The 13,068-nt window shown below is 42.2% G+C and overlaps 1 protein-coding gene across 1 annotated transcript in view; it reads left to right on the top strand.

Moving 5' to 3' along the window:
* The first annotated feature begins 1,205 nt into the window (after positions 1 to 1,205).
* The window catches only part of LOC109916283 (engulfment and cell motility protein 2), a 125,492-nt gene continuing 113,629 nt past the window's right edge, over positions 1,206 to 13,068 (top strand). Inside the window, exons 1-2 of the mRNA XM_048608518.1 lie at positions 1,206 to 1,360; positions 8,017 to 8,057. Of these exons, the coding sequence (XP_048464475.1) occupies positions 1,283 to 1,360; positions 8,017 to 8,057 (119 nt within the window). The 5' untranslated portion in view covers positions 1,206 to 1,282. The remainder of the gene's footprint in view (positions 1,361 to 8,016; positions 8,058 to 13,068) is intronic.

The following is a 13,068-nucleotide window of genomic DNA, read 5'->3' as shown; positions in this document are numbered from 1 at the left end:
CCCCCCCCCCCCCCCCCCCCCCCCCCCCCAAAAAAAAATCTTGATTTTTCAGGGGTTGTTAGGGATTGCTGTTTAGAGCTAAATGGGTAAAGTAAACCATCTGATCAGTTATTGCAAGCCTGTGGCAAGTTTACTGCTTGGTCGTATCAGCCTTGGTTCAGACCCTAACAATTTATCTTTAGAATTCAACATCCCAGATTGTACAAGTGTCTCCTTTGAGTCACTCCAGTCAATTTATCTATTTAGGGCTTTGTGCCTAACATCTAACATCTTTTCTATCATTCGCGTGAAAACTATCAAACACATATCATTGTAGAAAATCACACTTGCATTTCTTAACAATAGAAAGAAGATTATAATATTGTTCAATGGTTCAACCAACTCCCTTTCCCACCTGGCAGTTGTGAGAGGATGATTCTTAATTTTGTTTTTGGAGCGGCCTCCCTTATCTGAGTTGAGAAGCAGCAGACAAGTCATAGGTCGCAAGCTGTAATGTCTTTGTCAGGTTTCTAATGACCTGAATTATGACACATTCTGTATTAACCCATTTCCATTCGCCAGAAGCTTAATTCTGCAGGTTCATATATTTGTTTTTCTGTTCTCAGTTTCTTTTTTCCAGAGGAGTTTCTGTCATCATTTCTTGTGACAGCATCCCCCTCCCCTCCCTCTCCCTCTCCCAAGCCTAAATAAAATGAGCCCCATCATGGTGCAGTTCCATAGCTGTTAAACAGTCCAATGGTAGGTCACAGAAATGGATGATTAATCTTTCAATGGGGAATTTGATATAACCTCCAAAAAGGGAGGATTTGTAAAGGTATGGGAAAGGAGCAGGGGAGCAGGACTAACTGGGTGGCTCTTTCTAAGAGCTAGCCCAGGCACAATGGGCTGAATGGCCTTCTGTGCAGCGAGCTTAAACAGTGCGCTGGCAGGCTACCCTGGTTTTGCATGTATCATGGGTAAAGTCTGCCTTTGCTTCATTGTTGGGAATGTGTGGTTTCCAGCAGTGTGGAGTCTGTTAGCTCATTCTCCATTTTCCAGGCCAGGACCTAAGATCTACTGTAGCCCTCCTCCAGAGATTGGCTAACTCTCGATTAAAACTGGATCTTCAGATCTGTGTAGCTAAGTTGCATGTCTAAGGGATAAATATAACCGGTTGGAAAGTGTTCAACTATAGCTTTTTAATTTTACGTTGCTCTGCTGCACAGGTTTAACCGCTGATGTATCAAGGTGCTGGTGCATCCATTGGAGCTGTTTGAGAGCGCAAGCTGGACTGTTTGTCCCAATGCCGCCCCCATCAGACATCGTGAAGGTGGCGATCGAATGGCCAGGAGCCAATGCCCAGCTGATTGAGATAGACCAGGTGAGTGTCCAGTAGGTCTAGTCAACACTGGCTGGAAATCAGTAATGTTGACATTTGTACGAAAGGAGTTTATCAGAGAGCCTTAGTCTGATTATTTTGTGGGAGTAGGTACACACATTGAACTATTTTGAAGGGATATCCAGCGACAATGAAGGAATGGTGACATTGTTCAAAGTCAGATTGGTTACATGACTTGGGAAACTTGCAGGTGGTGGTGCTCCCATGTATCTGCTGTCCTTGTCCTTCCAGGGTGGTAGAGATTATGGGTTTAGAAGCTGGTATTAAAGGAGGCTTGGTGTGTTGTTGCAGTAGATGGTACACGTAGCTGCCACAATGTGTTGGAGGTAAAGGGAGTAAGTGTTGAAGTTGATGAATAGGGTGCTGATCAAGCAGCTGCTGTGTCCTGGATGGTGTCAACCTTTTTGAGTGTTGTTGGAACTGCATTCTTGAGGTGAGCAGAATTGTGCCTTGTAGATGGTTGACAGTCTGTCGCACTTTTCTGAGACTGTGTTTGATACTACAGCAGATGTAAGATGCTACGTGACACACTGCACAGCCAGTTTTGAACTTGCTATCGATTGAGCTTGGGGACTGTAAATTTGATGCTGGTTTCGAACATCTGGGTGGAGAGGCAGCTGGTTCTAGGAAATCACACATCACTGCAGGCAGCGTGTTTGCCAGCTGCTACCTGTTAATGAGATTTATTTTTCATATGGATCAAGCTAAAGCTGCTTGGTTGAACTCTGCTTAATCAGAATGTCATCCCTTCAGCAGCGAACTGTTGAAATAAGAGTGATACATTAGGGATTGTATTCTTGAGGACAAGATCTTGCTTAATTGTGATGCCCCCTGCATTGTTTCAAATCAATACTCTTGTACATCAACCACATGTTTCAGTGCATTGGTGGCAGTGCTTTCAGCTCCTTATATCCCGAGCACTGCAATTCCTTTCCTTACCTTCTATGCTTTACTATCTCCTTTTATGGTGCTTGTTAAAACACAACCTCTTTCACCAAGTCTTTTGTCACCAATGCTAATGTTTCTTGGTGCCACTCTTTGTCTGATTATGCTTCTGTGAAATGCCTTGGGATGTTTTACCTAAATGTGGTATAAATAAATGCAAGCTGCTGTTGCTGACAGTTACCATTCTTTAATTACAACCACTTAAAGGGGACAACTTTGGATACATGAAATAAATAAAACAACTGAGTGTTGTGTGCTGGTGATTTTTAAAAAAAAGTCATTCACGGGATGAGGGCATCTCTGGCTAGGTCCAATGTTTATTTCCCGTCCCTAATTGCCCAGAGGGCGGTTAAGAGTCAACCACATTGCTATGGGCCAGGGTAAAGATGGCAGTTTCCTTCCCTAAATGACATTAATGAACCAGATGGCCTTTTCCAACAATCAACAATGGTTTCATTAGACTCTTAATTCCAAATAATTTATTGAATTTAAATTCCACCGTTTGCCATGATGGGATTTGAACCCGGGTCCCCAGAACATTACCTGGATTAAGAGTCTAGCAATAAAACTGCTAGACCATTGGCTCCCCTGGGAGGGGCTGAATATTACTGTTCTGCAGGTTTGCCTTTATTCTACAATGTTTGACTTTCCTTGTCCACTGCCAGTGGGGTGTGAGAGGAAACTGGGGGTCATGGTGTTGCGTAAGGACCTTTCACTGCTGGGACCTTGGTTTAACCCCACACCCATATTGATTGATTGTGTGGGAGTCTTTGCCAACTCTTAGAGGTTCTGGGTTAAAATTTGAGTGTCTTCAATGCAGCTCCTGGCGAGTTTATGGCCATGGATTCAGGCTAAAGACTACACCTTGCTTAGGGAGGCTGATTCGGGAGCAGTAGAGTGTCATCCAGAAGAGGTGGTAAGGATTAGGTTTGGTGGAATGTGGGTGGAGTTGACATGCGCTATTAGGGGTCAGCTAGCAAGGCCACTGCATTGCAAATAATTAATACCAGTCTGGCCTGTGAGTGACTAAGGCCGACTTGGAAAATAGACCTAATCCCTCAAGAATGCTTCACAAGAAATGAAACAGCAATATCTACAGGAGATTTTATCTTTTATAGGATGTGGACATCACTGGCAAAGTCATCATTTATTTCCCAAATAAATGTCCTTAACAAAACAATGGTGTACCAAAAAGAAATTGATCCACAGAAACAAAGTTGTGAAAATAGAACTGTTTGGGGTAAGTCACTTCAACAATATAATGCCATCCCTGAGTTCAGTCTGTTACTATCAGCTGTGCATTGTGTTGTGGTTGCTGAAGTTGGAACCTCACTGCAGAGCTGAAATTGAATTGCTCAGCACGCTACCAGGTTGCTCGTGAGTCACTGAGGGATCGTAATCTAGGGTTTCAATCAGTATCTGTTTGCAGCTGAGTAAGTCACCGTACAGCACAAGGAGGCTACAGGTTGAGCTCATACTCTGTATTGGTTGAAGTGGTTTGTACTCCATTCTTACAGTGCCATCTATGCCTCTGAGCTAGGGAAGGATGAAAACAGCCTGAATCTGAGCTCCTGTTTGCTCTGTAACTGCAACTGTAGATAGCAAAGTAAAACAGGATCAAGCCAAACTAGGACTCTCAACCCCCTGCTGACTTCCATCAAGTGTAAAAGGAATAGGAGCAGAAACAAAGTTTTAACCCTTTACTCAAAGCCTGTTCTGCCATTTAGTAGATCATAATTATCTTCTAGATCAGCCCTACTTTCTTGCCCTATCTCAATTCCCTTAATATCTAAAAATCTCTTAATTTCCACTTGATTGTACTCAGTACTGTGTGGATGGATAGCTACTGTCATTCAGTCTGTGGACACATTTCACATTTCAGTGGCTGGATCTAGTTTTGAATGATGGCCTAGGCCTATGGGAATGTACTAAAGCTGAGGGCATACAAAAGCAGTATTCTCCTAACTACTGGAGTATCAGCAAGATACTCAAAACTGAAAAAGCTCAGTTGTACTCTTAATTCTCCAATGTGAAAGTGATGATATAAAGTTGCTGTATTCAATATTTAAATCGTATACACCCAAAGGACAACGGCCTCCAGGACTGGTGGGTGTGCACCCCTGCCATGAGCTAACATCACTGTGGCTACCAGTGAAGTTGTTTATCATCCACTCCTTCCATAAAGTGTTGTTGTAAGAAGAACTGTCTGCATCTTCTACCCCTCCCCAAGTTCTAAATGTGGTGTTTGTTCCCCTTCCTTGCATCTCTGAGTAGCTTTGAATTCAAGACCCCTGCCGCACTATTAACCAAGATTGAATACTGCCACATTGTTCGTCTTCACTTCCTGTGAGGCAGGCAAGTGTAATTGGGGTGAGGATTATCTCAAACAAAAGTGACACACTGAAAGGCATCAGGCACAGATCTCAGTTTTAGCTACTGAACATGTTCGCTGTGTAGCAGAGTGCAAGACCAAAGTTATATTGCATGCAGATTCTCCTGGATATTTTTGGATAGTGAAATGAAAGTTTACAGGCAGCGTATTGGATGCCTGTTGGATGGTGCCCCTTTCGATTACACTAAACTGATCTTCTTTCAGCAGAGTTAATCCAAGTGCATTATCCTCTTGTCTGAGCTCCCCAACTCATTTTCTGTCGTTTCTCCTTGCCTGCCTAAAACTATCAGCTTCTTCTAGCTGTCTGGAACCTTGATCCTGTTGTCCCTCCCTTAATGAAAGAAGCAAAAGTAAGTAACATGTCTCTTGCAGTGTATTCCATGCAGACACCATCAATAGTTATTCCATTTTGAACATCTTGCCTCCAACTTGTTAAGCAATTTTTACCCACAAAATTAATTCCTGTACAATTCTAAATCTTCCTTTGCCATTCAAACGTGTTAATTCATTCCTAACTGACTGACTGTCCTTCTCGGAGTCCCTTGTGCCTGTCCATGTGTGCTATTAGTTAGGTTTGGAAGTGTTCTAATTCCAAACCTTGCTCAGAGCTCATACCTATGCATACACAGTATTTTGCAAGAAGTTGCAATGGAATGGAAAGGGTTACAAGTGGGTTGGAGGAGAGAGTCTGTGGTAGAGGGGTGAAACCTGGACTATTGGAGAACTACACAAGGTTCTATTTACCTCTCATTACCAATTTTCTCTGATCAGCAGAAGCATGTTTTACTATAAACTGGGAATTTAGTAATTCTTAGAGGTAAAAGGACCAAAGTGTACCTAGTATGCCTTGAGTCTTCATGCTGGGAAATGATGATGAAGGAGTTTCAGTCAGGGCATATAGTATAAAAATTGGCAAATTATGTTATAACTGTATAAAACTTCAGTTAGGCTACTTTTGGAATATTGGGCACAGTTCTGGTTACTACGCGACCAGAACGATGTGAAGGCTTTGGAGAGGGCACAGAAATGGTTTACCAGGATGTTGCTTGGTTCGAGCTATATTAGCTATGAGGAGAAATTGGACAAATTCGGTTCATTTTCACTTGAATGTCAGAAGATGAGAGGCAGCCTGATTGTTTTATAAATTTCAATGAGAGGTATAGATAGAATGGATAATCATTTTCCCAAGGTAAAAATGTCAATTTCTAGGAGACATAGGATTAAGTTAAAAAGAGGGTATGTTTAAAGGAGACATGAGAGGCGGGTTTTTTTTTACGCAGAAGTTGGTAAGTGTCTGGAACGCACTGCCAGAGGAGGTGGCGGTGGTGGATTCAATAGCAACATTTAAGAGGCATGTTGACAGATACATGAATAGGCAGGGAATAGAGGGATACAGACCGCATAGGGGCAAAAGGTCCTTTAATTTAAAAAGGCATCATGTGTTGGCGCAATCTTGCCAGGCCAAAGGGCCTGTTCCTGTGCTGTGCTGTTCTTTGTTGACTAATTATAGCAATTCTAGTTTGGTTTACTACAGAGAGTCAAATATGATGCAAGGAAATCCCATTGATGCAAAAATTTAGTAACCATGGGTGCAAAATGACCTTTTCCCTCCCAATCACAGTATTCTCGATGGCCTTCATGGAGCTGAGTGTACTGAAAAGTGAAAGTCACCATTGTCCCAGAGGACGACTAGCTACCCTATCAATAGACAGCGATGACTGACTGACTGACTGACTGCCACTGAGTTTATCCCAAGGGTCACCATGCCTCAAGCAAGAGGTGAAGTTGAGAAAACAGAGCCTTCATGATGAGCTTGGCATCACTTGCATCGTAAACCAACAAACCAACGATCCCCAGCCCCCAGCACCCCCCCACCCCATAAAGATAACGGTGCCAGAAATAAACTGGAATGGAACAGAGGTTAAAAAACAGTTTCATTTGTATTGAGAGATATCAAGAGCTGCAGATGCAGAGTCAGAGATAACACAGTGTGGAGCTGGAGGAACACAGCAGGCCAGGCAGCATCAGAGGAGCAGGAAAGTTGACGTTTCAGGTTGGGATCCTTCTCCAGAAATGGGTGTACTGAAAAGCACTATGAGGCAATAGTGCTAACCACTGAGCCACCGTGCCACACTAAATTCTGTAAATTCAGTCCTTTAAATTTCTCTACTTCTCTACCCTGCCTTTAAGGCTTGTTATTCAGGCTTTTCATGTATCACAATTAATATCTTGTCTAGCTCTGTCAGTTTTTAAAATTATTTGTTCATGGAATGTGATCTAGGCTAATGTTGGCTCGGCCAATATTTGTTGCCTTTAAGAAGGTGGTGGTGAGCTGCTGTCTTGTAGGTACCACCCATACTGCTACTAGGAAGAAAATTCCAGAATTCTGATGCTGATTTTGTCTGATAACACTCTTGTGGAATGCCATGGAATGTTTTCTTTCTGAAGAAGGGTCCCGACTCAAAATGTCAACCTTCCTGCTCCTCTGATGATGCCTGGCTTGCTGAGTTCCTTCATTTGTATAGCACCTTTTAATATTCCAGCAGTATGATAATCTTTTTTTGAATTAGAATCTCAAATTGCTGGAGGAACCCAGTAGGTCTGGCATTATCTGTGGAACGAGAAACAGTGTTAACTTTTTGAGACCAGTATGACTCTTCCTTGGAACAGGATAAGTATTGTTCAGGACAGTGGGGTTAGCCCTCCTGTTCTGTCTTGGAATAGTGTCATCTTGTACCTCCACGTGAGAGGGCAGGGGGTCCCAACCTGAAATGTCAGCTTTCCTGCTCCTCTGATGCTGCCTGGCCTGCTGTGTTCCTCCAGCTCCACACTGTGTTATCTCGGACATAGGTTTAATGTCTCATCTGAAAGATGGTACCCTCAGCAGTCCAGTTTTCCCTCCGTACTGCACTGGAGTGCCAACTTTAATTTTTGTGCTCAAGTCCTGAACGGGACTTGAACTCAGATATTTTTGATGGGTTGACAGAGCTCAAATGACACAAATATGTAAGGAGCACACACTGAAGCTGGAGAATCACATGGATGATTGAGAATGGGGAAGAACCAAAAACTGAAAAGGGAGGAGAGAACTGCGGTTAACATCAGGGCAGAGTAATGTGAGAGGGCAGGAACTGTAACCCTGCATTTCAAATACAGGAATTTACTATAAAGTAAACCTAATGCTGTTGTGGTTTTGAGCTGATAGTGAAATATTCTTTCAATACAATTCTGGAAGGTTTGATGTGATCTGAAGTGTCAGCTGGTTAGTTTAATTGCTAACTCAATTCTTTGTCATTTTCAGAAAAAGCCGTTGATTGCAATTATCCGGGAGGTCTGTGATGGGTAAGTACTGTGGTACCACAACTATATACAAGTAATAGCAGGTCCTCTCTAGATAAGGCATTGAGGGATGGCTGATGTATTACTCAGTCAGTGCTGTATTATAGTTAGAAGATGCACGGGGACCAATGATTGGTGTTTTACCAGAAGGATATAGTTGTGTTGGGGTATCATATATGGTGATTTGGCAGATCTGAAGGTCAGAATTATGTGGCACATGGTGGATAAGTGTCTGTAAAGCTTGTGATTCGTAGAGCTGTTCAGGGTGAAAGCAGTCCCTTCGGTCCAGCTTGTCCATGCTGACCAGATGTTGTGGATTAAGCTAGTCCCATTTGTCAGCTTTTGGACCATATCACTGTAAACCTTTCCAATTCATATGCCCATCCAGATGCCTTTTAAACATTATAATTGTACCAGCCTCCACCACTTCCTCTGGCAGCTCATTCCCATACACGCACTACCCTCTGAATGAAAAAGTTGCCCCTCAGGTCCCTTTTAAATATTTCCCCTCTCACCTTAAACCTATGGACAGTTATGGAACAGTTATTAACTCTGAGACTCCAAAATATTGGATCAGACAACCAAAAGCTTGGTCAAAATGATAGGTTTTGAGGAGCATCTTGACGGAGGGAGAGGTGAAAAGATATTGGTGGTCATTCCAGACTTCAAGTCCCATGCAGCCAGTTGGATGTGGACCAGCTTTGCATTAGTTGTGATACCATTCATTGTGGGAAAAACCAGTTGGTGATGTAACAGAGTGTCTGCCACGTATGGAACTAATATTCTGGGACAACTTGGGAGTGAGGAGAAAAAAACAATTCAAGGGAAAATTGGAAAGATTACATGTGGTGGTGGCAGCCTGGGAAAGAGGTAAAGGTGGGGTGAAAGAGGGAAGGAGTTAATCTAATAGGAAATCAAAAAAAATGATTCTCTCATGAAGATTGTGTCATTGTGGCTTTAAATTGAGACAAGTCATTATGCTATTCATTCAGTCTCTGGGCAGTATTTATAACCCACTGTCATCATATGTTTTCTTTCATGTTAGTTCCCCGGCAAATTAAACCACCTCTTTGTTATTCTGTTGACACTTGATGCATATATATTAACCCAGTGACTATCTGTCTTAAATTCATAGAACCTTACAGAGTAGCAGCAGGCCATTCAGTCCATCAGGTCTGCACTGACCCTCCAAAGAGCGTCCCACCCAGACCCTATCTCCGTAACCCTTATTTACCATGACTAATCCACCTAACCTACGCATCCCTGGACACTATAGGCAATTTAGCATGGCCAATTCACCTAATCTGCACAGCCCTCGACTTTGGGAGGAAACCAGAGCACCTGGACAAAACCCACACTGACATGGGGAGAATGCACGCAGCTAGTCACTCAAAGGTGGAATTGAACCCGGGTCCCTGGTGCTGTGAGGCAACAGTCCTAACCACTGAGCCACTGTGCTGCCCTAAATTCTGTAAATTCAGTCCTTAAATTTCTCTACCTCTCTATCCTGCTTTTAAATTCCTCTCTAAAGTGACATTTTTGTTCAGGCTTTTTATGTATCACACTTAATATCTTGTCTAGCTCTGTCAGTTTTTAAAATTATTTGTTCATGGAATGCGGTCTAGGCTAATGCTGGCTTGGCCAATATTCATTGCCTTTAAGAAGCTGCTGTCTTGTAGGTACCACCCACACTGCTGCTGGGAAGGGAATTCCAGGACTCTGATGCTGATTTTGTCTGATAACACTCTTGTGGAATGCCATGGAATGTTTTCTTACAATACATTGTACAAATCCAAGTCTTTGCTGCAGTAGCTATTAAAAGTGCTTTGCCTCACTCCCACTGAATCCTGTGTACGGTTCAGGAATTGCTGAGCAAGAGATCCTAAAAACAGAAGGAGCCAGGCTCTCTGAGGATGTGCTGCTCTCCAGAGCAAATACAAAACCAAATTTGTTCCAGCCTGCAATTATTGTTGAGTGAACGACTGATGGGAATCATTATCTATTGGTTACTCCATGGTCATTAATTCCAGGATTAAAATCTGTATGTATTTGTTCAGCATAATCTTAACCCCTAGCCAGTGTGTGTGGGAAGACTGTCTATCCACGTTGAACATTACAGAACATTTTAGTTTCTGTTTCTCTGGAGAAATCCCTATCTATATACCAGATTGTGCTGATTCTTGTACTTCTTAATATTGTGTTAAGGACAAGCAAAGTACATTGACCCTCAAGGACTCAGAGCTGAACATTGGTTATTAACTTATCCCAGAGCTGCCTTGGAAAGTGAGGGGGAGGTGGGGACTGCAGGCAAAAATGGCTCTACATTAGAGAGCCAAGGAGGAGGCAACTTGGAGCAATAGACTGATATACTAAAGGGTCTGAGGGAAATCAGAAACAAGAGGGAGGTGTGGAGAAAGGGAAGGTGAGGCTTTGTGAAAGCTAAGAGAGAACTTTGGACAATACAAGTTACGAGAGCGATGGAATGCAGGAGCAAAAAGTGGAACAAAAGCGATGTGGTACTTTTTTGTATTTGGATTCTCTTCATCAGAGTTTGCTATAGGATCACTGAACAATGCAGCGTGGATAGAGAGCATTCAGTCATGCCTCTGCTGGCATTTTGGTCAAGCTATGCAATTAATCTCATTCCCCCACTCTCCCTATCGTCCAATAACTGTGTCTCGTTACACAGATCAAGATTTTAAAATTACATCTCCCCTGGTTCATTCCAGGAACTATTTGTTCCAAGGAACTTTCAAATACTTTCTCGACCTTCAAGCTACTATTGCTGAGTTACATTTTTCTCCCCAATATAAATATTAGCAATCCCCATGGTTATTGCATAGCTTTGGATGCAAGCTTTCTTAATTTCTTAATCAACATAGCAGCTTTTAGGGATACGTGAAGCTGAGCATGTTCTCAGGACAAAAGAGCTTAGGAGATTTGATAGATGTCTTCAAGATTATGACGTAGATAAAGAAAAGCTGTTCCTTAGGTGATGGTACAAGGATTGGGGACACGGCATGAATGTATAGGCCAAAAGGTACATGGCGGTGCGAGGAGGAAGAACTTCTTTTCTCACAATGAATGATAATGACTTGGACCTGCCAATTGAGGGTGGTGGAAGTAGAGGTGATGATTAATTTAAAAAGGAAATTGCATGCACACGAGGGAAATAGTCTATGGGGTTATAGCGTAGGCTGAATGACTCTACAGGGAGCAGAATGCACTTGATGGGCCGAATGACTTCCTACACCATTCTGATTCTACCTTCAAAAGGGAATTAGAATTACTATTTTCCACCACACATTTTCAGGCAGTCCATTCCAGACCATTACAACATCAGTGTCGTTAAAACACTAATTTCCTCATGTCACTTCCGGTTCTTTTGCCAATAGCCTTAACTTTGGTGAATGACCCTCCTGTCACTGGAAATAGAAGAAGTAGGGAGAAATTGTCACAACTCTCCATGATTTTGAATATCTGCATGAAATTTACTCTTAATCTTCTCAGCTGCAACTTCATAAATCTTTCCATGTAACAGAACAGCATCATTCTTGACTCCATTCCAGTAAAGCTATTCTGCACCCGCTGCAAATCCCTGATGTCCTTTTCTGATGTGCTGTGCCCAATTATAATTGCTATGGCTGAAACCAGTGTTTTGCAGGGTTCACATAAGCTTTTGTATTCTATTAACGAAGTTTTCCTGATAAGAGATTCCTTATGCCTTTTTAATTTGTTCTGTGACCTTCAAATATTTGTGTAACCCTGGTCCCTCTGTTCCATCACCCCTTTTTAAAATTGTACCATTTAGAATATACTTACTTTTCTCATTCTTCCTGCCAAAATAATTGCTTATAAGGTCTGTTATGTTACATCTGTCATATCTGCTCATTTCATCAGTGTCTGTGCTAATGATGATTGTTAATATCCTCATTGTTTGCTGCCATTTGGAGTTTTGTATCATCTGAAGTCTTTGAAACTATATTCTATCTATCAAGTCTAGGTCTTTACTATATACATCAAAAAGAAGAATGATCTCAACTCCAGTTCCCAGGGCTTACTCTTTCACATTGCCCTCCGGTCTGAAGAACAACCATTTACCATTACTTTCTGTCCTTTTAGCCAATTTTATATCTATGCAGTATCTGCCGTTTAACCCCATGAAGACATCTATTATGTGATACATTGTCAAACAACTTTGAATATCCATAATCACAACTTGCATTTGACCTAGTGGTATCATCACTAGATTACTAATCCAGACACCCAAGTAATATTTTGGGGACCTGGGTTCAAATCGTGCCTTGGCAGATGGTGGAATTTGAGTTCTGTAATAATCTGGAAATACAAATCTAATGATGATCATGAAACCATTGTTGATTGTCAGGAAAATCCCATATGGTTCACTAATGTCCTTTTAGGGAATGAAATCTACACATCCTTGCCTGGTCTGGTGTACAAGTGACTCCAGTCCCACAGCAATGTGGTTGACTCTTAACTGCCCTCTGGGCAATTAGGGATGAGCAATAAATGTTAGCCTAGCCAGTGACGCCCATATTCCCATGAATGAATAAAAAAACTGCACAACTCAAACTCAATCAAGTTAATGAAATGTCATTTGCCTTTAGTAAATCCTTTCTGACTTGTGTTTATCAACTCATGTTTCTCTAAATGTAAGTTAACTTTGTTCTAGTGTGTTCTTGTTCGAAGTATACCAATCACTGTTTCAAGCTTAGAGATAGTAGGAACTGCAGATGCTGGAGAATCTGAGATAACAAGGTGTAGAGCAGGATTTCTGAAGAAGGGTCTAGGCCCAAAACGTCAGCCTTCCTGTTCCTCTGATGCTGCTTGGCCTGCTGTGTTCATCCAGCTCTACACCTTGTTATCACTGTTTCAAGCTGACTGGCCTGTAGTAGCTGGGTTTATCTATCTCCGCAATGTAACAATCTTCCGGTCCTCTGGCACCATCGCCATTACTAAGAAGGGTTGGAAAATTGGTCAGAGGCTTTGCAAG

The sequence above is a fragment of the Rhincodon typus genome, chromosome 19 (assembly GCF_021869965.1).
Source record: "Rhincodon typus isolate 14 chromosome 19, sRhiTyp1.1, whole genome shotgun sequence".
In the NCBI taxonomy this organism is placed as follows: domain Eukaryota; kingdom Metazoa; phylum Chordata; class Chondrichthyes; order Orectolobiformes; family Rhincodontidae; genus Rhincodon; species Rhincodon typus.
The sequence above is the reverse complement of the archived record's forward strand: the minus strand, read 5'-3'. Positions and strand labels throughout refer to the sequence as shown.